This window comes from Clarias gariepinus, chromosome 23 (genome assembly GCF_024256425.1).
Source record: "Clarias gariepinus isolate MV-2021 ecotype Netherlands chromosome 23, CGAR_prim_01v2, whole genome shotgun sequence".
Classification (NCBI taxonomy): domain Eukaryota; kingdom Metazoa; phylum Chordata; class Actinopteri; order Siluriformes; family Clariidae; genus Clarias; species Clarias gariepinus.
The window spans coordinates 11,873,332-11,900,746 of NC_071122.1; the positions used below are offsets into that span (position 1 = coordinate 11,873,332).

The window sequence follows — 27,415 nt, forward strand, 5'->3', positions numbered from 1 at the left end:
CGCCTATTTAAATTATGTGTTTTTTTTGTGAAAGTATAATAAAAATCATCTAATCAAAGTAAGTCATAGTATTTGGCAAATGTAACCTCAGACAAACAACATATATCTTTTTTATATTTAATAATTAATTAAAAATTAAACAAACAAACAAAGCAACTTTTTGTTCCCCCATGATGCATTAGCAGGCTTGAATTTAAAACATGACTGTATTAAACATGACTGTATTAAACATGACTGTGTTAAATTAACCTAAACATTATCACCGACAGGAGCTTATCTTTGACTTTTAAAACCACAGACAGATTGGCAAAAGAGACAATCCAGCTAGGTTGGGTTTACATGGGGTTTGATGTCACATACAGTACAAGAGCTTAATATGACATGATAATTCTTTTTTACTGTATCAACTTTTTTACACTGGATCCAAAAATCACTGTCATGTATCAGTTTGACACTCCCAAAAAGTTACAAATTTTTCATTTTTATATTACACTATACCAAACAGAAAACTATACTGAACTTTCAATTGCAAAATGGAAAGAAACAACCCTATTTTCACTTGAGCTTGGATTTTCTAATTAGACAGAAGCGTGTCTGTGTTCTTTTTTTCACTCTCCAGCAAGCACTTCTTCATTTTCTGTCCCTGGGGCAACATGAAATGGTAGCTTCAACTGAAAATAATGATTGCAGAAATAAATAAAAAAAAGGAAGAGGAAACGTCCCAGGAGAGAATGGCACATTATGTTGCTTAGAAAGAAAAAAAAAAAATACAAGATTACTCAAGATAAACGCAAAACAACAACAGAGCTGGGCTTTAAATGAAAATCCTTTTCATTCATCCCATGAGACTGCCTTTGATTACCGGAAACCAAAAGAAAAACGCAGGCTCTCATAATTGGAAAAGCCTTTCCGAAATAAAGATTAAGTTCACACCAGTATAACTCGAGATCGTTATTCATTTCCCTTGGATCTCAAAGTGCATGTTCCTAATGCATTCAGGAAATTAGTTGCTGAATGTCTTTGTAATGGTTCGTTTAAAAATAAAAGCATGATCATAATGGAGTAATGGGCATGTTGGGTTTCACATGACTGGAATTAAAGTAATGCAGCATAGAGTAGTTACTGAAGCTGAATAGAAAAATAAGGAACTAATCAGATCAGACTGTATGGGAAGCGCGGTTCGATTTGAAAGCATTTTCTCATGGAAACTCTATCTGACGTGACGTGAAGAAATGCAAGCTGCTTTTCATTACATCTCAAGATTGATTTTTAAGAAAAACCTGACTTTATAAACCGAATCCATGTGGTGTAAACATGAACAGAATTTGTAATACAATAGAGAACAGAGCCAGCGGAGCGAGAGGAGACAAAGGTATGGTCTATTTACTTTGGGTCGAGGCAGAAACTGTCACTGAGGTCCAGAGAGAATACAGGAAATCAGAAATGAAATGTTAAACAGACAGACTGGAGTCAGGGTCAAAGTCAGAAAGGCGTGATAAACGAATTAAAATCAAATCAAAATATATTTATTACAGCACCTTTTAAAATAAAATGTTATCAAAATTTACAAAATGCTTCACAAAAATAGTTACATTTACAGCAAATACCAAATCTAAAATACACACCTACACACAAAACAACTTATTTTCAACATCATGTGGATTAAAAGCCAAGAATAAAAAAAAGCCGTAAACAAACAGTTACAAATATCCAAATTTGAGGCTGACATTATATTGAAAGGTAAACTATTCCACAATTTATCTTAATATTCTAAGATATTTTTTTATTTGATCCATGGTAATTTAAAAGGAGCTGGTTGGAGGATCTAAGCGTATGAGATGAAGATGCGGCATCAACAAATCAGCATGATCATTTGGAAGCCAAATAATGTTAAACCTTATAGACAAAGATGAGAACCTTAAAATTAACATTACATTATTGTAATGTAGTTAACATTACATGGAAGCCAGTGTACAGTAAAGATGCCAGGATTGGGGTAATATGCTCTCGTCAGTAAACTGTTTTTGGATGATCAATGATCAATGATCTAATCTTATAATAATACATGCATGCATAGCCTTTTCAAAATCTGATAAAGATAAAACAAGCTTCTATTGAAATAGAAATCTAAGTTGAAAAAAGCTTTATATAAATACATAAATAAATAAATACATATATTTATATATATATATATATATATATATATATATATATATATATATATATATATATATATATATTTCTCCAATGTAAGCTTGCTACTCTCCTTTTGTAATTCCCTACAAAGGTTTTAGAAATGTTTTCTCAGATTTCCCAAGATTAATACTGCGAGTGCTAATTAAAGCAGAGGAAGCAATGAAAATTCAATGCTAGCCATGCTTTTTTATTTCTACCAAGCATAGCAATAAATAAAAAAAACCTGCAAAAATGTATCTGATTTAAAAGGAAGATAAATGTGTAAATCATTCACATAACAGTGGTAAAGTAGATAATATTTTCTAAGAATTTTAACCCTAAAGGAACCGTATAAATAGAGAAAAGATTAGGACCTAATATGTACCCCTGCGGCACACCACAAGAGAGTGATGAGTGAGAAACCTCATTAAGCAGAAATTGTCTCAACCCTTTTACTTCTGTTTGAACCATTGTAACGAAGGCTGAATTGTGAAAGAAATTGACTAATTCAGTCATTCTCTGAATCATGAAATATTAGATTCAGTTTTCAGCGGTTGCACTATGGTGTGCTTTTCTGCTGCTTTTGAATACAATCATGACAGAGAGAGAGAGAGAAAGAGACTGTCAGACATACAGAACTGATGGATCTTTGCAAAATATAAGCACACACTCATGGCATGTGATCTTAACCTAGAACAAAGTGAAAGCTGAGAGTTACTGATGGCCTCTTTTGGTTTAGATTTCCGTTGGTTTTCTTTTGTTTCTTTTGTGCTAGCTTTTTAAAAACTATGCTGAAAAGCTGTTCAGAAATAAAAGTGACTCTGGAGCACCGCTGAATATCCGCCTACCTCCCAATCCTCCCTCTACACCCATGCACATCACCCATGCATGATCATGGGTATGTGCAGGTGCTTGATGCTCCAAATTTCCATATTTGCATCTAGATCTGGATTTAAATGCAAGGTGGGTTAAACCTAAACTGAAGGGGGCTTATTTATTTTGTATTGTTTTTATTTTAATTATATATAAATCCGACCACTTTGCCTCCAGAAACACTTTAAAAAAAACTGAGATAAGAATGTCAGCACTGTCACCATGGTCTCCGTGAATGATGGCTGTGACAGTTCCTCAACCTCAGCTAAAACATTATCTTTCAGGGTTTTTTTTTTTACTCCACATAGTCATTATTATTTGTTTTATTATTTTTTTCCATTAAACATGGTTGGTTTTATTTCACTGAAATATAGTAAACAAACTTATTTAAACCAACACATTCTTAACCATTTATTTAATAAAAATTCCAGAAATGCATGTCTCATGTTCATGTTCTGAGCACGCTTTCACTTCCGTGTGAAAGTAAAAACCTCTGGCACAATTCCAAGGATGCATTATGGAACACAAAAACAACAACACTTTTTTAGTGCACCTTCTATTCATAACACCGACTGTGCGGCAGGAATACATCCAAAACGAGACTTATACACTGTGACCACAAAAACATGCAGGAAATATTTTATTATCTGGCTGAGTGTACAGTACGTGACTCTTCCTGATACTACCCAACAGGACACGGTATATACTATAAAGTTTCAAATTCTAAAAGTAAGTTGGGATAGTTTTAAATTGCTCTTACTTTCCAAATGATTTAAAGTTCACATCACTACCAGGAAGTGTTCTAGCAAGAATTGGGAATTGGGAATCTATGGAAATAAGGTAATTAAGAAGTACCGAACTGAATTAAAACAAGCAGGACTTCCCAAAGGATAGATACAGAGACGAGTGAGTCGTAACAAGGCTAATCATTAGCAACAGCTATAAATACTGATGAAGAGGTGTGGACAAGTCTAAGCCTGAACAAGTTAGAAAGAAACGAACAGAATTATAATAATACCAGCAAAGAATTATTAATATTCTCCTTTTGACTATTGAAACTCAAATGTCTTTAATCCTTTTAATCCTTTTTTTAAGCCAAACCACATTTTTATGCAATTAGTTTTTGGTTATGCTAATGCTCATTCAAGCTTCATGGACCTAAAAATCATAATGGTTTTTTGACAATATTGAAAGAGCCTAGGTGAAGCTAAATTCACTGACTAACTTTTCGGCAGAAAGCTCAGTTTCACCTCGATAATAAAGCAAATTTGATCTTCAAGTTAAATTATGTAAATGATAATTTTTTGATTTTAAAAAGTGGTTTCTGTGCTCACTGTGTTTTACCCCATTCACATGACACAGTGCTGCACTAAGGCTTTAGGGTTTGCAAGGATGTGTCATGTCTCATACATCATACTTGGTCTAAATGACAAAGAAGATTACCCAATCAGCCATGTGGCAGCAGTGCAATGAATAAAATCATGTAAATGCGAGTCAAGAGCTTGACGGAATGGAGAAAAATGTGATCTCTGTGACTTTGATCATGGGTGATTACGGGTGTTGGTTCCACATAGGCTGGGTTAAATATTTCAGAAACTGCTGATCTCCTTGGTTTTTCCACATCCAACAGGTTTTTACAGAATGGTACAAAAAATAACAACAAACGGCGAACCAGTGGAAACAGCCTGCTAATGACAGAGGTCAGAAGCAGAAGAGCTATAACAGTAGAAATTCCATTCCAGTCTTCCAATCCGGGGCTACATTTGGCACAAAGCATAGTTGCCAAAACTGGCCCAGTCTGATGAATCTGCCTTTTTGCTGAAACATCCTGTTAAACTGTCTGAATATTCTTGCTGACCATGTGCATCCTTTATAGCCACAGTTTACCCATCGTACAATGGCTACTTTCAGCAAGATAATACACTCTGTCTCAAAAAAAAGAAAAGGATTTAAACCATTCCATGAACATGGCAATGAGTTTAGTGCACTTTAGCTGGCCTCTCTGTAGTACTGTAGTTGCCCCATATGAACCCAATAGAGCAGTTTTGGGGTGCGTCAGAAAAGGAGATTGGCAACATGAATGCAATCAGGCCAGCAGGAATTTATCCAACAAATGAAAAGTTAATGTTGTTTTGAGAGTTTGGGAAGGTGCTAACTCATCGTTTTCCTCAGAGTTACTCAAGTTTTGTGTTTAACCCATAAAATATCCTTCATGTGCATCAAATTAAGTGGCTTTAAAGGTTGGACAAAAAGAGAATAGGGACAAGAGATCCAAGGTTGCTGGCTATATTTCAGATCTCTACACACATATATTTACATAAGTTATAAACAGATTTCGTATTTGATGCCTAAAACACGCTTAAAAGAAGTTGAAAATTATGAAGGTACTAATTATTATGGATGAAAATTACCACTCGCCTCCTTTTACAATATTATAACAATACCTAGGTGACAATTCAATTTAATTTGCAATACTATAACTACCATGTTTTTAAAAAAAACAACATTTAATATTACATTTCCCCCAATTTTGTTACAATTTTAAACATTTAAACAAGTTTAATGATTAATTGAATAAAGTAATTCCTTAAAACATTAGTTTTCTCACTTAAAAAACATGAAAAAACACAAGAGATTAACATTTAACTTCAAATTAAATTAAGCAAATATATATATATTTTTTACTTAGCAGCACACATCTCTGTCATCCTCAATAATTATTTTCCAACAAACTTACCAAATAATCAACTCCTTCCACACAGGCTGAAAAAGTGCAAATAGTTCAGAGTGTGCCACCTGTAGGATTCCTCCTCAAAAGTCTTAAAACTCCACTGTACAGTGAGCATGTAGGGACACGTCTTTTTTCGTCTAATTAGTGCTCGCATTATTTTTTGAGAGGATTTAATCAGTGGATTTGAGAATAATTTTCTCACAGAGTTTGGATAAAAAGACATATTGGAGGCTTTTCATGGTAATGCGACGCCATAAAAACACAGTTCCAATCAGAAGCTTATGTGTTCGGTACAGAATCATTTATATCTGATACTGATTAATGCCTCAGATATAAACGAGTCAGTCTGACAAAATCAAGATACATAACTGAATCAATGGATTTTTCTTTTAATTTATCTACTAATTATTGCATGTTTGCAAGTTGAGTTTCTGCCCATGTTTCCTTGATATAAGAATTCAGCTCCTTAGCATTTAAAAAAAAGCTTTTGACAGACAAATCAGGCCAGTCAAATACATCAATGGTTCACATATGCAAGTCACCCATACATACAGTACTGTACTGTAGGCACTGATCCACAGCCTTACCATGACAGGCTTGGCCCACTTCAGCCAGATATCATCTTTTTTTTCCCCCTTAAAAATCAATCTGACCACAGCGCACATTTCCAGTGTCTTATAGTCATCCAGGATGTACTCACAACATGACAACAGACAACATGGCTGGGTTTCTACATAGAAGTTTTACTCTTTCCCGTCTTTAATGTTCTTTTTTTTTTTTTTTTTGCCTGATGCAAATATCAAATTCAAAATTTGTTTGGTCAGGCGAAACCTTAATTAATTACTTATACTTATTCTCTTATTCATTCATTACTTATTACTTATTCTCTTGAATCTTTATTATAAAGGTTCAAGAGAATTTACAATTTGCAATTTTGTTTTTATTGCCTTTTAGAAAATATACAAACTGATTTGTAAATGCATTATTATTATATTGTAGTACAGTTTAAAAGTAGGCTTAAGGAGGCAAGAATGAAATAAAAATAAACCAATGCACAGCAACATATTCCGCTGTGTGTAATAATATACAAATTTTCTTTTCTACTGTGTTTCCGTTCCCTTAAATTACATCAAATGGGATGAGGATGAGAATCTGGCCAAAACACAAAATGCCCTCAATAAGAAAAAAGCATCACTAATGCTTCTGAGTCACATGATTAACTTCATGCCAATTAACCCAAGAAACAACTGGAATGTTTTTGTTGAGAGGAAAGTCTGTGTTTTAAACCTCCACCACGAGTCTGACCTCATGCATGAAGAAAACCACAGAACTAATGGATATTTAGTATTTTCAAAAGACTTTGCGGGCCACACACTTTTATTTTCCCTAAAATGCATTAACGTAATGAGCTCAGTGGAATAAAAGCCTGACCATAAACATTAAAAAAAGTGTGCATATTGATGCTCCTCCCAACAGGTCAAACAACACAGTAAAGCATAAAAACAGTAAATAATTCAATTTAACCCTGACAGTCAGTCACTGATGCTACGCCTCCTTTACTGGGACAAACAACTGCCAAAGCAGTCATATATCCTTTATGGGAAATGACAGGAAAAGTGTTGTTGCCTCTTTTACTGGCGCTAACATACATCAGTGGCCACACCACCGTTACTGGGACTGACAGGCGCATCTTAAACAATAAAAAGTACTGTAATATAACCTGAAGAAAAATACATTTATATCTGCAGTGCCCTCCAAAAGTATTGGAAAGACAAGGCCAATTATTTTGTTTCCGCTATGCAAAGGTGAATAAGAGAAGATAAATCTGAATTTCAGCTGATGTTTTTATTTATATCTGCTATACTTCACTATCTACAGTAAGTCTTCTTCAAAAGTGTTTTTTTCTTTTTGTAATACCTTCAGCCCTACCCTGTGAAAGTTACAGTAGATTATGTTTTTGTCTTTTTTTCAGGGCATTTCAACCAGTTGTACTGGCCATGTCCAATGCTTGTGCAACATCTCTGATTGATTTTCGCTGTTTCTTTGCTTCAAAATGGCTTGCTTTTCCCCACATAGACAGCTCCCTGGTCTTCATGTTGTTTACCCTTTTTAGCAACAATTTTAGTGAAATTCAGGGCTTATATCCAAGAGCAGACATTGCAGCCCTTGTTTTTTGGTTGTTCCCATTAAGGGTCAAATCAAGAATAGACATTCAGAGCTAATAATTTTTTTAACAAACAATCTAATGGGGCACACAACATGAAACATCTGCCATTTGAAAAAAATGAATGAGTTTAAGTCTAATTCTGATCTGTCATTTCCTTTTAATCTTTTCATCTCAAACTCAAATGTCTTCAGTGTAAAAGCCCTGGCCCTGCAATTCTAAAACCTTTTGAAGGGACTGTAAACATTACAAGTCCTCCTGAACTATCTAATCGTACATCCCCTATGATTTTTTTGGACAGCATAATACAGTACTTTACTCAAAATTATTGAATTGGCTACATTGAATGGGCATGAAGTTTCCATTAGTAAAGTGCGTTTATTATTCTTTTAATAAAATGAAACCTTTGGTCGAAATGACATTCAAACAAGATTATAGAATACATTTCTCCATGAGATAATACGCCAGTGTATGTCATTCCCACTGTTTTTGGAGGAAAAAAAGTAGACTATCAACGTGACCCTAATCCCTTAATGACTTGAACATCTAAGTGGTTTAGTTTACGAGTGCTTCAACCAGCCTTGAAGAGCTACACTCGTCTCTGAGATACAATGAACAGACAAGGGCAAACATGATTGGGTTGAGTTGCTGTGGTAACATGTTCATTTCAAAAAGGGAGGGATGGTGACCTTGTGATGGAAAAGACTTATCCATATAGCGAAATCCATTTAGGTTATAGTTATTCTTTTTTCTTGCTTAAAAAAAAACAACAACAAAAAAAACATTAAGCGACAGTTAAAAACTAAAAAACTAGGTGAGTCAGACAGATGTGCTCTCTTTATTATTTGAGATCATTTATCTCAATTTTTTTTCAAAAATTGCATGCTTCATTTGAAAACTAACTGTGGTGATAACTGCCATTTTTAAACGGTGCATACGTAATGTACACACACTTGGCTTGTGTTGTGGGAATCTCTTGGCTCCCATACAAAGAAGAGACCTATACGTTCTAGATTACTGTAATTGAACTATAAATGTCATGCTTGCGATGGTGAAAGGCAAACAAACAATTAGTCATGAGAACCCTGCTGCTTAGCAACTGGAAAATATGGATGCTCAGTGTAGCCTAGCATGTGATTTAAGCTAATAGTTTAACACTTATATCTTAGTGACTGTGGAATTGAGATCAAATTAGTGGGAACATCAACTTTATATTCATTAGATTAGATACATTAGGCAAGATTCTACATGAGAAAGATCACACTTCTCATCGCCTGTTTCGTCCATAATGCACTTCACTTAATACGAACTCTGGGTTATTAAGACTATCTTCTCATAAACGGTCTAAACACTTGAGTTAGTACTAGCGCTTCATTCATAGGGCACTTTATAGAGCATTTACAAAGCTGCAACTCTTAAGCATTAAGCGTTAGACTCATGCAATCAGTCATCTTCACACGCTTTCACTACCAGTAAAATCACTGAGCTCTAGCCTCTTTCTGTCGAGTCAGCGGTGTATATTTCCAAATCTTTCCATCGTTCCCTCACATATACAGGTGTATTGCGGCCAGAGCGCACCTGAACGATGATCCGCTACTTTTTTCTCTCTTCAAGTGTATAGAAATAATATTCGCGTTATCTGGTTGAAATTGACGCACATTTTTAGCTGCGTGAAGGCATCAATCGAATGCAAAAGAAGGGATAAAATTGGAACAGTCATAACAGTGCTGAACCGATCAACAATCTAACAAAATCCAATACAATTACAGACTGCGGCTGCGTTACGCACCAGTTGGAGCATTAAAAGAGTGAGTGAGGGCAGCGACATAGTATTATCCAAAGATTGAAATACATGTGAATATTTACGAAGTTTAATCATGTAGCACTTTTTATATTCATGAGGACACTCAAAGGCTAAGAAACTTGATTAAGAGAAAATCGTGAGAGAGAGATACATGCAGCACAAATGTAGGTTATTTTCTGTATATGTTTTAATTTTCTTTCCTTCTTGTGTATCAAAAATGTTTTTTCTTTGACTGCTGTACACTTTCTTTATTCATCATTATGATTATGATGATTATAATTACCTTTAGCTTTCTTTTTTAAGTACTTTTTTAGCACTAGAGTCACTTTATTTTTTATATATATTAAATAAATATTATTTATTTTTATTTTATTATTATTATTATTATTATTATTGGTATTCCCCCCCTATCTATTTATATTTGTCATTTTGGTACTTGGGTCTGAACTTAGGCACTACAAATGTCCATATTTGTCATGCTCATGAAGCACCCTTTACATCTTGAACGTCTGATTCTCTCCCTCATGACCAGTGGTTGATCTACTTTGGCGGACTTTTCTATCCTACAATTGAGACCTTTACCTTTGATTGAGACCTTTGATTTACCTTCTTTTCATCTATTTTCGCATGGCCCAAGTTTCCTCATTGCCCTCATACATTCTTTGTTCTGCACGACTGTTGCATTTTACATAATACTGTGTGTGTTTTGTTGTAATCTTTCTTCTTTTGCTGAATATAAATAGTGATACATTCGTTTGTGAATAATTTAGTCTGATGCAAATATTGTAATTTTTCCTGTCCTGTGTGTAAATAATTTTATATATATAGAGCCCACAGCCCACTGTGCTACACCCCTCCTGCCATGCCCTTATTTTTAGAATCTCAATCCAAGCTTTTATGAAAAGTTATCAGCTCTGATATTTAATTCTGATAATTTAATTTAAAGACACAAGAGTCTTCGAATTCTTAGTTTTAAACCACAATTTAACATTTCGTTTTCTACTGTTGCTTTTCCAGACAAGACATTAAACCAAATGGCAAAATAGCTTCATGTAATAAAGAGGGATGCACTTTACTGCTGTGTTTCAGGACAGTAAATGGCAAAGTTGATAGTACACAAAGGTGTCGTATTGAGAGTAGACAGAGATGAGCACGTAGAATCACTGGTGACAGGTTATTACTTTCACCTGTGGTGTGGTACCACCCGATTATTTATGTGTGTCTCTTTATGCTTTTAGGAGAGCTGGTAATCAGAGAAGGAGAGAGGGAGAGGGAAGAACACAACTGTTTTTGTTCAGAGTGCGTTAGTAATAAAAAAGATTGCTAAAAAGTGTAGTTATACCAAGTGGAAATAAAAGCTATTGATGAATCTCCCAGCCTACCATCAGTCCTTCAATGCCCAAATGACCTTGTAAAGTGTCTCAAGAGAATGTGTACAGTCAACAACAAGTCAGCGGTGGCAGCAATATCACACAGACTTACTGCCACGGTTTAGCAGGAGGATGATTAATTATAGATTTAATACATAAACATGGAGAAAACTGGACACTAAATTGTAACGATGTAACTTTAAAGCTGCCTGAGAACTTTAAATAAGATAAATGTCCATTGCTTCTTAAAGCATTTACATTATAGCCCCAGGGCAGAAGTAAGATGGCAAAGTAGAAGGAGGGGATTTTATAAAAAAAATTTTTTTAAAACTCTGCTATGGTACCAGTCAAAAGTTTGGACACGCCAGTCAAGAACTTGGACATGATATATTTTCTATACTCCATAACAGTGTAGAATACTTGGATTACTTTTTTTGATGTAACAAGTAATCTAATGCGTTAGTTCCACCAAGTACTCAGTTATTTAGTTAAAAAATGTAATTCATTATTCAGACAATTTACTCTGGCCACGGTGCAAAACCGCGTAGATGAGATAGGGGTATTAGTAGTTAACAGATTATGGGCCAAACTGAGTGATGATGGTAGAATAATTGTAAAGGTCTTGACTAAAACAATATGCATGAGGAATCACAAAGACTTTTTCATTTTCTGCAATGAAAAAGTACTCGAACTAGTTACTTTTATCAGAAAGTAATGCTGTAATGTAATTGATTACTTTTTCAGTAATCATGTGATGTAATTAGTTACTTTAAAAAGGAACGTTCCCCAACACTGCTCCAGAACTATACTGCATTTCCTTTTCAGAACTATGAAATAACATATATGGCATCAGGTCATAAAGTAACAAAAATAACAACAACACCACTTGTTATTTAAGACACAAAGGTCAGATGTTCTGGAATAGTTTATGAAAGACCACTCAATGTGTATTGTCTAACGCATTTGCAAAACCTAACAAGCAACATAATGAAACTGTCTCTCATGAAGACCATCACAGGAGTGCAGGACCAAAACTTGCCTCTAAATTTCATTTAGAATTACTAGCAGACACATCTCAATATCAACTGTTCAAGAGGCATTATTGCATATTTTGGATGCCTTCAGCATTTTTTTGTTTTACAATGTAGAAAGGAATAAAAAGCAAGAAAGACCATGGATTTAGAAGGTGTGTCCAAACTTTTGACTGGTAGTGCATAAGGATAAGGTTAGTACTGTACATATCTGAATATTTGCAGGCATTGGGGTGAGGGGAATCTGTTTGTTCTCCCAATGCTTTCTGGGTTTTCTCCAGGTAGCCCGCTTTCCTCCCACAGTATGCCTTGTAGGTTGATGGGTGAGACAAGCTCCAGGACACACAGCATAATCAGTACGGAAAAATGAATGAACATAAACCTACATTTGGGTTTTTTACAGCAGGCTGTCAATGAAATGCTTCCCATGTGTACTGTACATAAAAAAAAAATAATAGAAAGGCAACCTCTCAACACAGCACTATTAGATGCGCCGAACATCACAATTAATGCACATTTTATCTGTGATCAAGAGGAAAAGAAAGAAATGACAACATTGCAGGCTGAGGATTGTGTGGATCTCAAGCAGTGAGCACAGATTGATACAGCCGGTTGTGCTTCTTCTACCTTGTCAACTGACAGCTATTCCTTTCCAAAAGAATAATAGTCAGTAGTCAAAAGACATGGTTCTGTGTGCTTAAGGCTTGCTGGTTTGAAAAAAAAAAAAAAAAAAAAAAAACAGCATAGTGGGACCAAATGTTTTCAAGGACTTCATCCCATTGAATTTTGCAGCCACTGTGTAAGTGTCTGGAGGTTATTGGTTTCAGATATGGGCAAATTATTTCTTTTTTAAATGTCTAAAATGAACTATTTACCAAATGTGGCGACCTTGCCAACAAGAATCGACAAAAATTGTAATTCTACCACAAAAACATGAGCGTGTATATTGGTTGCTCACAGGTACAGTTATAATAAATAATAATTTGAACTGAATATCTAATCTGAACTTAGATTTAACTTCAATTTATAGAAATGTTTGGATTTTATGACTTACTCTATGAAAAAAATGTTTAATATTTGTCTGCTATAGGGTTTGTAGTGCAAAATCTAGCACAAGACTCCAGAGTAAAGGGCTCACCCTATCACAGCGGGGTTGAATATGGTTGATGCTTCAGCGATTCGTGTTCCTAGAGAAGTACTTGCGAAGACTATCACATGCTTCCTCTAAGACGCATGAGACCAGCCGACTACATCTTTTTAAACAGTTGCTTATGCAACATTGCGAATGGCAGAGGATGTTTGGAGGAAAGTGCTATCCACCCCTCATGCTTTATAATTGATGTGAGAGTGCAGGTATGCTATCACTCCTCCCCAAGAGATCACAGCTAATCTGTTCTCTAGACTCCTGACTATGGACACGGGAATCAAACTTGCAATGTCCGGATGATAAGGCGAAAGCGTTTCTATTATGCCCCTAGGGAGTTTTTCTTTCTGTTTGTTGTTGTAGTGTTTAAGTCCTGTCCTAGTCCTGTGATTACTTTGTATTCCCATCATATTTATGCATTAATGCAAAGGGATTTAAGTCTGCTTTCTAAATTGGTTTGGAATTGAAGAGTCAAATTAATGCACGTATAACAGCAAAATTGTCAAGACAGGCTGTACGAGGAAAAAAAAAACATTCCAGCCATGCAGGGGCAACATAATAATGATAAATGAGACTTTTTGTTATGGCTCAAACATCACTGAGAGATGAGCTCCTCTGTTTTTTTTAACAATAAAATTTTTTTTTTGTCAGATGTCTTCTTATTCTTGCTTATTCTTTAAAAAAAAAATCTTTTGTACATGATCCCAAGACTGATTTAAAATCTCCGGCTTTATGGAGCCATAACATTTTTACTTTCACCGATTAGGTTTCGCCAAGTTTTAACAATGTGCAGTTCAGCCTTGACACAACCTTATCTCTCTCTCTCTCTCTCTTTTTTTTTTCTTTAAAGCTGCCTGTGGTGTTTCTTCTTTAGTCTGAAAAACACAATGTTTTTTCTTTTCTTTCAGCTTGGAGGGGCACGAGACAGCTCAGAGGTGATCGATACTGGAACAAAGATGGCCGCACGGTCCTTATTGTGCTCGGTGATGGTTTAGTCACAAAGAAATCAATACTGATGATGCTATTGACATGCAGAGTGCTGGGAGTCACAGATATTTCTGATAGAGAAGTCAATGATGTAACGGTGAGCAATTTGGTGGATAGTCTCACAAGGCGAAAGGTGCACTGATCATTCAAAAGTCATGATGGTGAGAAAGAGCCTGCTCCCACCTTTGTGCCACTACTATTCCTTAGCCTCCTTCTTTCTCTTTCTCTCTCTTTCTCTTTTAATTTACTGAACTGGCTCTGAGCCACAATAACTGCTGACTAATCATACTGACTGCAATATAATTACCAGGGTTGACTGATGTTCCAATATATTTTATCATCAGAAATCCTGTCTTATGTTTCATTGTAGCTTTTGATGTTGCAATACTGTTCTTCAAAAGACTTTCATGATAGTCTTACCTCCTGAACAGAATAATAATACTGCATTTTTGAGCTTTTGATGATAATAGGGTTATACCTGTGTCATGTTTTCACTGTTAGTCACGGTGTATGATCAGACCTCTAAATACTAATTAAAATACATTTCTGTCTTTTATGTCTCATGACAAGTGCTGTCAATGTAACAATTTAAGGGAAATGTCGTTCTTTTATATCCTGTATAAAAAAAGAGTTTACGTGTTTTTTTTTTTTTGTTTTTTTACCATAGTCAGTCATTTTTCCTATATTTCCATAAAAAATTTATTTATGGAAAATTTGCTAAGACTTCTGATTAGCTATATTATTAATTCTCGGTACACCTATGTACACGTTATGGTTCTGTGACCTCCTGTTCATTAGGCACATTAAAAGGAGCCCTTAGTACAGTAAGATTCTAAATAATGTATGTAAAATGAGGTGTATGTACAGGATGAGCCACAGAAGGTGGTGTATCAGAGTATAGTTATGAAAATTTGGTGCACAAGTAAGGATTAAGAATTGTCAAGCAAAGCCGATTCAAGAATGTGGCCAAGCTTTATAAGGAGTGGAGTGAGGCTAGAGTCAGTGCATCAGAAGCCACCATACATAAACAAATTTAGAAAATGGGATTCTTAGTATCAAGCGACTCCTGAACCAGTAACAGCATCAGAAGCATCTTATCTGGACTAAGAAGGAAAACAACTGGACTGTTCCTCAGTAAATTTTGCAATTCGTTTAGAAATAAAGGTCCGAAGTCTGGAGGACAAGTGTAGAGACACAGAATCCAAGTCCAGTGTGAAGTTTCCCCAGTTGGTGATGATTTGGGGTTCTATGACTATTCAAAATGTTTTATCAAATCCAAAGTCAGACTTGGCACCTGACCACAGTGCCAAAACTACTACTAACTGGTCTGCTGTTCATGATATTACTGTTCTTGATTGGCCAGCCTTCACACCTACAGCCAAGAAGACGATAAAAAATTCCAGATTCATCAATACAGACAAGCTGAATGCTGCTATCAAAGCAACCAGTTTTTTAATAACGCCACAGGTGGTGCCATATCACACTGATGCGGTAATTTATCCAAAAAGGAGCCTTGAACAAGTATTACAGGCAGAAAGTAAACAAAAAAACATAAAGTAAACATATTTTTTTCTGAATTTGTGTATTGCAACTTCTTTTTTTATTGATCTTAAATTGATTAATTTAAAAATTGATTAATTAAAACAAAAGAATCTGGAAATTTTTTATTTTACATGTGACGAATGTAGAACACATGTGAGTTTCATTTTTTAAGTTAAATTACAAAATAAAACAAGCATTTGAACGCTGTTTGTCCTCCTTTAACTTCCGCTCTGTGTACTCACTCTAGTCTCAAGGGCAGTATGTGATAGTAATTAATGAGCAGTAATGGCACTAAACTGCAAGACGGGTATTGAACACGTGGGCAGTATGCCAAAATAGATGATGCATCCTGCATGCCTAAAGGTATAAAAAAAATGTAGACAGTGATACATACAGTTATATGAATAATAACAATAAGTTTATGTCCCCTTCCTGCCAGGGGTAATAAAGCCAATTAGCACTCATATTCACAATGGCAGAAATGCTTGGGAATGCACTTTTAATCATTTAAAATCGATACAAAAACTACACTGCAAATTATGCTTCTGCTTTGAGTTAGCTCATTGCAATTGGTGTCTGCAGGAAACCGGTGCTTTCGAAAATAAGGAAATAGAGACATATCAGAGGATAAATTGGTCCCTGTGGACTCCATGTCTCAGTCCTTTTTAAGAGACAACTTTCACACCAGGCTGTCTTTGTCCTCGTTGCATTCAATGAAATACAACTCAGTGACAGAAAAGAAGCTTTGCATCAGGACATGACAAGTCCACGTTAAAAAGATTAAGGCACCATTTATTGATTTAAATGTTCTAATCTTAGAGGCACGTGAGCAGAATTATCAAATCTGTGCATATCCGGTGATGTGTATCTGTACTACAGCGATCCAGCTAATTATATTAGATGCTAAAATTCAAATTTATTCGTAATATACTATATTAAACAGTAAATAGTTTAATGTTAAACATGAATCTATATTAGTCTATATTAAACACTTACACCTTTACATTACTGTATTTTGTTGCTTTGTACAATACATGTGCAGTGACAATAAAGTTGACTAATCTAATCTAATCTAATCTAATCAACTGACCGCAACATTAACACCACTGCCAGGTGAATAACACTGTGTATACATTTTTGGGTCCCTCTGTATGGTTTATTTACTAATTATTATTATTAGGTCATATTAATGTTATGTAATCCTTGATAATAATGAATGGTGCACAAAAGTAATGCCAGGCATAAACTTATTTCCTGAGAGGGGGAATGACTCATGGGTAATCTTTCTTGTCAACTTCTGGCGAAGTCACGATCCATCATTTACTTGTTCCCTACACTGTTGATAAGCAGTTTTGCTTCCTGTAGTTTGGAATTTACATAGTATGGCTGAACAGCCTATGCAGTTCAATTCACAGGGAACGTCTAGACTATCAGAATGCAGCCATGGTGTCTATCGCCATGACAACTGTGATGAAAATAGGGAAATTTTGATGGGGGAAATTTCCTGTTGATGTATATTATAACCAAGCTGACTATAAAACAATCGCATATTCAATCATGTTCATATTTTGTATTAGTCACCAGAAACTTGGCCACACACTTGGCCAAAACAACAAAAAGGTCTCCAAAGGACAAAGCTATAATTGTTGCCATAGTTGCTTTTAACTTTTGTTGAGTGTAGCACTAATTAATTTGTGAAGACATTTCTTTTTCTAACAGCATCAAGGGAAATGCTGCTAAAGGTAGTAGGAAACATGATGAAAAAAAAAAATGAATCAAAGATGGCACGTGCACTCCTGCACAGTAATTATGATGTTTCCTTCAAGCTCAACTGAGCCACAGTCTCTGCGCCGATAGTGCGAGGTAGAGGCGATTTAAATGAGACATTCTACGCAAAGGCCCCTCAGAGGCTCCAGCAATCCACAAGAGAGTTGATCTCGTTTCAGCTATGAAAAGGCTCTGCACTTTTGAATTATCCCATAATTGAATTACGTAGTATGAAAAATGAGTTTTGGGATGCGTGTGCATGTGTGTGGGTGAGTGCAGGAGAAAGGAAGAGAGAGAGGGAGAGAGAGAGAGGTCTGAGGTGGGACAAAATTTAGAACTATGATTCATGCTGAGCTCCAGAATATTTCTGTTAATGGAAATGTAATGAAAATGGCACTGAAGCATTAAAATCTCTCCCGATAAGGGGAAAAATTTACGATCTGCAGAGAATTTGTTTTGTGTTTTCAGTGTTTTTAGGCTGACAAACAAACTTTTTATATATTACTGGTTAGCATTATTTAGTGATATACTTATAATAATCTTGTGATTTATGCTTAAGCATAAGCTGTTAGGTATTAGCTGTGATAAGATATGATATACAGTTCTATAAACATGGGATGATTATTTACAGCACTACAATTGGGGTATGTGGTTGGCTTTAGCTAAGATTTTAATACAAAATAATTCCTTTTTTTTTTTAACTTTAGGTTTATTATTAGAAATTAGATATTTGAAATTAGATATTAAATAGATATTTCAAACAAAACATGTGTCGCCTGCCCACTGAACAACTGGTACATCTTATGATGTTGTACTGGGAAAAAGTGTTTCAAGAAATGTTAGAAGAAAAAACACGCTAGAGTCTCAATTGTTATTTTCATTGATAAGGTCATTAATGAGTGTATATGTTCCTGTTGTATTTAACATTGTGATCATGGTGCAGCTCTTAAACAGAATAATGCTCATCTATGGTTTCTATAAAAAAAAAGGTTCTGTGCAAGGCCCTTGAATGGTTTAGGAGAAGTTGCGGACAGAAGGTTTGACTCTTACTTGTTTTTTTGTTTTTTGACAGTTAATTAAAAACATAGTGCACATTTATCTTCCTCCTAATAAAGATTCTGTGAAAGTTCTATTCCACTAAAAACATGATGCTGATGCAAGACGATGGATAGTGATAGTGATCGCCTATGCTTCAAAGGCAGGCCACACAAAAAAATAATGTAAATACTTTACTGTAAATATTTAAAGCAACAAATTTACAATCTTACATGATTACATAAACGAAAAGACATGATGACCTTACGCTTTAGAATAATGAAAATTTTGTGAGAATCTCATTGTTTTATGTCTGTGTTGAAGGTGCTGTTTTCCTGTTACTGTAGTAGGAAACTGAAGTACCCGGAGGTACCCACCAAGCACAAGGAGAACATACAAACTCCATGCACACAAAGGTGAGAATCAAACCTGGTCATGAATTTAAAAAAAACATCAATTCTGCTCCATGATGGTTCCTGATTTTTATTTCTTTCTACATTGTAAAGGAATGCTGAAGGTGTCCAAAAAATGCATTAATCTCCTTTGAACAGTTGATATTGAGATGTGTCTGCTACTAATGCTCTATAAAGACTTCATAATGCCTCTAATCCGAGGTGCTGTTAATTGGTCATTTTTCAGGCTGATAACTCTAAATGAACTTCTGGTCTGAGGCAGAGGTAGGTTTCGGTCTCGCCCTCCTGGGATGGCCTTCATGAGAGCCAGTTTCATTATGGTGCTTGACGGATTTTGCAAATGCACTTGACAATACTGTTCTTGCAAGAACTATTACAGAAAGGCTGACCTCTGTGTCTTAAAATAACAACTAACTGTTGTTTTTCTTGTTGTTACGTAGTTACCTAATCACATGTGTGTTATTTTATAGTTTTGAAATCCCCAGTATTGTTGTGGAATGTAGAAAATAAATCACTAAATACATAAGACATATACATATATATACATATATATATACTATCAAGGTATGTATTATGGCACTTCATAGGGTTACATGGTAGTCCTATGGTTTGTACCACAATATCTTGGTGAATACCATGGTACTTACTGTACTGGCACGACAGTGGCTACCAAATTTCTGCAGGTGTCTAATATGTTATGTTTGCACATACTGTGGCTATACATACTACTGGTACAGACAGGACCATATTATTGTACATAATATTAAGCACTACATACACTATGGTAATTATTTTTTTAAGCACACAATGGTACCTTACTATATAAATATTATCATTATGGTACATAAACATGTACAGTATAACATATTTTTGACACTATCCTGGTATGTGTTGCATAGTACCATACTATAGAACATGTATCATTTACCAGGGTATTGTCAAAAATACTATAAAAATAAAATACTATATAAATAAAAATACTATTTTACACATACTGTTGGACTACATTGGTACCCATGCCATGGTGCAATATATTTCTTATGGGCAGGCTGCACAGGTCAGCATGTGTGTGCTCCCAAGAGCAAAATCAAGCAAAGCACTCCTGCTGTAGAGCACTACTTTAACGAGGTAAAACGCGATTTTGCATTTGTTATTATAACCATTTAATTTGTGGTCTGGCATTCTATATAGCACAGACGGATAAGCTTGAAAATCATCCAATCTTGCTGGCCAGTTAAACAAAGCAAATGCTGAATAAACTCTTCTAGTGCTGAATGAACACTTCACTGTTGTATTTTAGTAGCAGTTCGGAAACAATGTGACTTAATGTTATTCATAAAATTACATGAGAGCTAGATGACCGATGCTGTATTACTGTAATTTAAAGTTCTAAAATTTTCTGTAAGAAGATTCCTATTAAACATTTATGGAAGGAGTCTGCAGTGTCAGTACTGTATGTTTACGGGAAAGGGTTCGGAACTGAGGAGCACAGAGAAGTTTTTTGTAACAGCTACAGTATGATTTGTCTTAAAACCAATAGAGAGAGAAAAAAAGAGATGCTAGTGGGGAATAGATGGAAGTGCTAACCAGAAATTAATTGTCTCATGGAGATTCTCCAACATTAAGTGTATGTATAAAAGTATAATGGATCATTGTAGTCATAACTTTTAGCAATGTGCTGAGGTATAAGAGGATAAACCACCTCGAACGTGTGGTTGTGTTTTATTCCTAAAATGAACAATTTTCATCGAGTAGCTGAACCCTGTAATGTTTATAAGGTGGCGATCTTGGACATTTAAGATAACTTTTTTCCTTTGTGTAGGTAAAGTGTAGTAGGTGAGGTGTCCAAAATGAAAAACATTTTATCATATTTCAATTTATGTGGTTTTAAAAAAATGGCAAAATTTCTAAATATGGTCCATGCTGGCTATCATACATATCCAAGCAAGTGTATGAATTTATGCGATGTATGGAAATAGAACAAAGACCAGTTAAGTGATTAATTTGTCCTATTTTTACTTTACATTTTTAATTAATTATTTTTATATGAATATTTTTTGGGTTGTGGAACGCATTGTTGGAGTTTCAATTATTTCTTATGGGGAAATTCGCTTTGACAGGTAAACACATTAATGAAGAACTGAAAATGCATTTGTGGAAACTATTTAAAGTGACAGAGACTTGTATTACTACTTAAATACGGTCATTTGTTCATGACGTCATGGGTGAATGATGACTGGCTGCATATGACTTCATGCCGACTGGATACGTTAGAGAGGACCCTAATCTTCAAGCAGCTTACAAACACACGTACATTCACAAATCTCCTCGTACACTACTGATAATTTGGGAAGCCTATTCTACAATGCATGTTTTTGGAATCACATATTGTTGGGAAAACTTTTTTCCGGCTTCTGATTGGCAGACATGGCTTTATAGTTACAGTTATTTCACTGCTCTTTGGTTTGGCATGCTCTTGATGGCATGTTTTCATCTTTTTTGTTGTTGTTATAGATAACATTTTTTTACAGAATGAATGAGAAAAGGAAAAGCCCTGGTTTTGAAACTTTTTAAATATGTGTGGATTAGGTCAAAAAGTGCTGCATGAATGCAGTAAAAAAATATATATATATAAGAATAATCACGGAAATTCAATTTTTTTTGTAAACCAATTTCTTTAACTTGTATGTCCTTTACACTGCATTATCGCATACTGAAAAGTGCTGTCTCTTAATTTAACTGATGCCAAAATCATTTAACTTAACAGACACGTTACTTGTATATCTTTAAAAATTTAAAAAATAAAATATGTACTTTCATCATGAAGTACAGTTTCTTACTTTAATGTTCAATATTTAACTGTAACATGAAAAAAGGCCAAGTTCAGTGAAACGTATTGTTACTATGATCATGCATGGAATTGGGGCCATATACTTTTAATCTAAAAATATTTTTTTCATTAAATAAATCTGAATCACAATAATATCAATATGCCATAAAATTAATAAAACACAAAAATCATAAAACAATAATTAATTATAATTAATAATATGAAATGAATATCAATCACCCCAAACTATGTCATTCCTGTTATACAAAAAGAGTTTTAATTTTAAATATATTTAAAAATTGTTCCTGCATCAGAAGTAACTAGATGAAATGTGGAAAAACGAAAAAGTTATGTCAAATGTCTCTACATTTTTAAAAAAATGTTTTGCAAAGCTTTTAATTCAGTCTATTATTGTTACTCTTTTTATGATTATAACTCTCAAAAATTTGACAAAAAAACTAATCACATCTAATAATTTATTGATTTTGACATAACTGAAAACCATGTAGGCTTATACGTGGCAGCCATTTAGTAAATGGTTACGATTGTTTTTCTCTAAATTGTCATTTATGTTACCGTCATAGGTGTCACCGGGAAGAGAAGTAACACCAGTTGTGGTTGGTGTTTCGGCTGCTCTCATCAAGGGGTCGCCACAGTGGACCATCTGATCAGCACATACAACTTAGCACAAATTTTACGCCGAATTCCCCGTCCTGACGCAATCCTCCTATTTTGTCCAGGCTTGGCACCGGCCCTGTATACAGTGGCTGGGGTTTGGCCATTGGATGGGAATCATTTACAATTTGCATTTGGCAGACGCTTTTATCCAGAGCGACTTACAAAAGTGCTTTTATTGGATAAATTGTTACACTGGGTTAATAGGTTACTAACTATAAGTACCATCAGTCAAACACTATCGGGGAGTTTTTTGGGGGGTTTATTTTGTGTGTGTGTGTGTGTGTGGGGGGGGGGGGGGTGTTTAACACAAACATCTAAGAAACAGATAGGTAAGACAGGTCTTTAGTCAGCCTCCGTGTGCACAGGCAAGAAGAGCAAATAGAACCTTGTTTAAGGACCACATGTCTCGGCCTTCTGTCTGGTGAGAAACTTACCATTGAGCTACCAATGTCTCACACCAGTTATTAAATCTGTATGCGTATATACATATAATAAGCAAAGTATATAACTGATATATATTTGATTATAAAATTTTAATTATATATAATGCATTAAGCTCTACTTTATGTATATTCATAAAGTTTAAAAGTATAGAAAGTTAACGCTAAGTTAAAGACGTTTCATGTGTGAAAGATGAAATACATTTCAGGAGGATTCTAATGACCCCAATTCCACTTTTTTCCCCGCCTGCAGGTCTAGAATAAAAATCGCATGTTTTTGTTGTTCATCTGGCAACAAACATAAACCAAACAACATACTGAGAATTGTGCGCGTAAAAACAGACAAGGTAAGACCGGTGAATCCGAACACACGCACGCGCGCACTTACGGTGCTGAAGTTGCGCGGGCCGCAGCGCTCGCCTTGGAAGCGGCAGTACAGCAGCATCTCCTCCAGCTGATGCCCGAGCCGGTCCAGCAGCTGTCTCATGGACGGTTGCGCTTCGCGCGGCGGAGGCAAAAACCGACTGAAATCCAGCGCGCGGAACGGCGTGGGTGAATCCCCCCGCGCGCCCAGAGCCTCCGCCGCGCCCGCGGAGACTTGCCGGTTTTTCCCGAGTAGCCCGAGCCAGCGTCCCGCGCTGAAGATATCCGGTTTGCTCATGCGCCGAGGCAGGAGCAGGTTCCGGTTGCAGATGGTCACCGCGGGGAAGACGAGGCGCGTGGCGTACACCACGTGCGCCTTGGTGTGCACGGGCGACGAGAGCAGATAGCGCACGCGGTTTGAGGACCACGCGACCAAGAGCGCGAGCGAGGCGAGGAACGCGATGAGCCACGCCGCGCGCCGCGGATACGAGCCTCCGAGGAAGACGTGTCTGAGCCCGTGAAAGCTCGTGTGCTTCAAGAAGAGCTCGCTGGCCTCGCGCACAGAGCTGCGCTCGCGCTTTTCCCTCGGCGCGGATTCGCTCAGGCACATTTTGAAGAGCAAAGACGCGCAGTGAGCGCGCGGCTCCAGTGCCCGCGTGGAGGAGAAAAAAAAAAAAAACTCTGAGTCAGTGTATCAGTGTAGTGGAGCGCGGCGAGAGCGCATGGCCGCGCGGTGGCCGTTACAGCGCGCGCGCCCTGTTGCTCCGTTCCCTCTGCACTCTGTACGCGGCATAAAGAAGGGTATCTTCTGTGCTCCACCTCACCGTCAGCGCGCCGCTCGTTCAGGGGAGTGTCCGAGCGCGTTAACGCGTCAATCAGAGAACACTCTGCCTCAGCACATATGCTTTATTTCAGATTGGCATTAGCCATACTTTACGGAATTATGAAAATGTGATGAAGGAGATAAACAGGCTCGCCGTCTCTTTTCGGGGAAAAGGGGAAAAACACGAGTGTGTTTACAAAGTCACCAGATGACGTCATAAACTAATTATTAGATTTATTAAATCATATGCAAGTCTACAGAAACTTATTACAGGAAGAAGAAGAAAAAAAGTACAACAGAATCCACACATACTGTATGCATAAAGAAACTAGGGGACGTGAAGGTCAATGGTTGATATTTCCATTATCATGACCGTGGTAGGACCTCTGGTCAATGTTCACATGCACATTCACATACTACAGGCAATTTGGGAATGCCACTTAGCCTAATCTGCATGTCTTTGGACTGTGGGAGGAAACCAGAGTACTCAGAGGAAACCCACCAAGCACAGGAAGAACATGAAAACTCCATACACAGACCTGAGACAGCAATCAATCCCAAAATAATCCACAGCACAGTCTGGAGTGTTACTCATCTTCCATCAGAGAGATTTGACAAGAAAGTACAGTGTTTAATCTATTCATGAACAACACGCCACACATTTTATTGATTTTATTGCTAGATTTAAGGTTGTGAAAACATCTGAGTCAAGTTAACTCCTGTTATAAACAACCTCACCAGCCCCCTCCACTATTTCTCTTTCTCTCTGTCTCTCTCTAAACAAATGTCATTTTACCATGAAAATGTGAAGTTAGCTAAAAAGTAAAAACTCGTTAAAACTCTTCTGTCCAGAAGACAGAAGACTTATTTGTAAAGTTTATTTTACTAGTTAAATTTACTTTCTTTCGTATTTCTTTTTATTAATATTTATTCCTTATATATGGTTTTCATTTTCTTTTTAAGGTCACTGGCGGTCATACAAGCATTTCAGTGCATATTGTACTGTGTATGACTGTGTATGTGACAAATAAAATTTGAATTTGAAGACTTTTCGGGGAATGCTGGCAAACTTTACTAAGCACTGTAACTGTTGCACCTGCGATTCCTTCTATAAACGTTAAATGAATATCTCCTGAAAACAAACATTAATAATTAAATTTCTTACTTTATTAAACAATGTGTTTATGTGATAAATCTGAATGAGCACATTAATTTGTTATACAAAAATAATGCACTCCTTCTGACCAGTGAGATTCAACATTTCAACTACGTTTTTGGCGGAAATATGTTTCCTATATAGAAAGGTGAATGGTTGTGGAGAAACAATGGTAATCCTGGTTGGTCTCTGGGAATAATGGTTATAAGTGATTATCCTTTTTAAATACAGTGGAACCTTGGATTACAAGCATAATTCGTTCAGGAAGTGGGCTCGTATTCCAAAACACTCATAATCCAAAGTTAATTTTCCCATAAGAAATAATGGAAACTCAAATTATTCGTTCTACAGCCCAAAAAAAATAAATAGCTGGAAATAATTAAAAGTACAAATAAAATAAATTAACCTGCACTTTACCCCTAAAAAAAGTTACAATAAATCCTGACAGATAAGTGTTTCCATTTGTGCGTGTGTGTGTAATGGAAGGGTAAAGATCCATTTTTTTCTATCCCTCTCTGTGTCAGCCTGTCATGTGTGTGCGCACGTAATTTGACACTGTGCTCCTTCACTCACTTACACACACACACACACACACATTAACGGAAAGTCTGTTTTAACGGAAAATTAGCAAGGAACATCGCTAATTACACTTGCGTGAGCGCATACTAACGGAATCACTGCTGTAAAGTAAACCAAAAAAAAAATGTAACCTGCACTTTACCATTGAAAAGAATCGCGCCAGAGCAGAGTTTCTGTCAAAGAGTGTGCGTTTGTTTGTGTGTGGGAAGCCGAGAGGAGGAGGAGGTGGGAGGGGGGCTGTAAAGGCGAGAGAGTGTGTGTGCGTGTGTGTGTTGGTGTCAATGAAAGAGCACAGTGTCAAATTATGCGCGCGCACACATGACAGGCTGACACAGAGAGGGAGAGAAAAGATGAAACTTTACCCTCTAATAAGACTTGCTTTAGCTTTATACTCGCGCACACACGTGTGTTATAATAAACAATACGCGCGCGCTGTACACACACGCTTATGAACACAAATAAAATTTTTTACACACACACATTGTCACAGTGTTATTCACAACAATGCGTAAACAGTACACGCATGCACGGATGTTGATTATACCAGTAAGGGACGCGCACTAAGACCCAGCCGGGGAGACAATTATGAACAATTCCGCAGCGCAAAAGAGAGAAAAACCATTGGCTCAATTGTGATCATGTAACGCTTGGCGTCAAAACAAGAAGCGCATGTGTGATACATGATACTCGGTGCTCATAAACCAAGACAATGCTCGTCATTGGTTACAAACAAACAATGCTGATCGGTGACTGTTATTGGAAATTGTAGTTATCACTGATTGGGTCATAGGGAGGGGCAGCCCACTGGATGCAGTGTCGGTCCCAAGCCCTGATAAACTGGGAAGGTTGTGTCAGAAGGTGATTTAGCCAAAAAACGTGCCAAAGTTGTGTGCAGATTTGATGGTGCACGGTGGTGAACCTTCGATGGGAGTAGACGAAAGTCCTATAACAACAACTGAGTGGTCATTGGGAAGCTCATTATAAACAATGGCTTGCCACAAAGAAATTCACGCTTTACACAGTGGTGACTAAACCTGCTCTCTAAACTCTTATAACCAACAGCTGTGATGAGAGTGGAGACCCGTATCAAGTCCAGGAGAGAGCAGTTCTAACATCTGCTGAAAAAAGATTATGTACGAAATGAATGTAGCCTGTCATGTGTTTTAGTCTCGTGTCAGTTTTTGTGGTAAACTAACACAGCACCACTGTATACCTTTTTATATGCTGAAGTAGCCAATGAAAAATAATAGATTAAGTACACAAGCATCTACAAAGATTGGTGTTTTAAATGATGCACACACAGCCTTATTATTTAAAAGTGTCACCAGACCATTACTCATACAGTAAGGTGATTCTTTTCACATTTCATTATGTTTGATACAAGGTATAATAATAATAATAATAATAATAATAATGTGTGATGTAAAAGTAAAATCAGATGTTGCCTTTTAGTGCTCATGTACCCTTTCTCAGCATATGCTCATTTCTGAATGTAGCGCTTGTTTAAATT

At 36.3% G+C, this 27,415-nt stretch overlaps 1 protein-coding gene across 3 annotated transcripts in view; it reads right to left on the reverse strand.

The window, feature by feature from the left end:
* The window catches only part of asic1b (acid-sensing (proton-gated) ion channel 1b), a 353,138-nt gene that overhangs the window by 62,378 nt on the left and 263,345 nt on the right, over window positions 1-27,415 (reverse strand). Inside the window, exon 1 of one of the 3 annotated variants that reach the window (XM_053483968.1) lies at window positions 23,373-24,091. The exons of the other annotated variants lie outside the window; for them this stretch is intronic. Coding sequence (XP_053339943.1) covers window positions 23,373-23,957 — 585 coding nt within the window. The 5' untranslated portion in view covers window positions 23,958-24,091. Of the gene's footprint in view, window positions 1-23,372; window positions 24,092-27,415 lie in introns of those variants that run through there. 3 annotated transcript variants of the gene reach the window in all.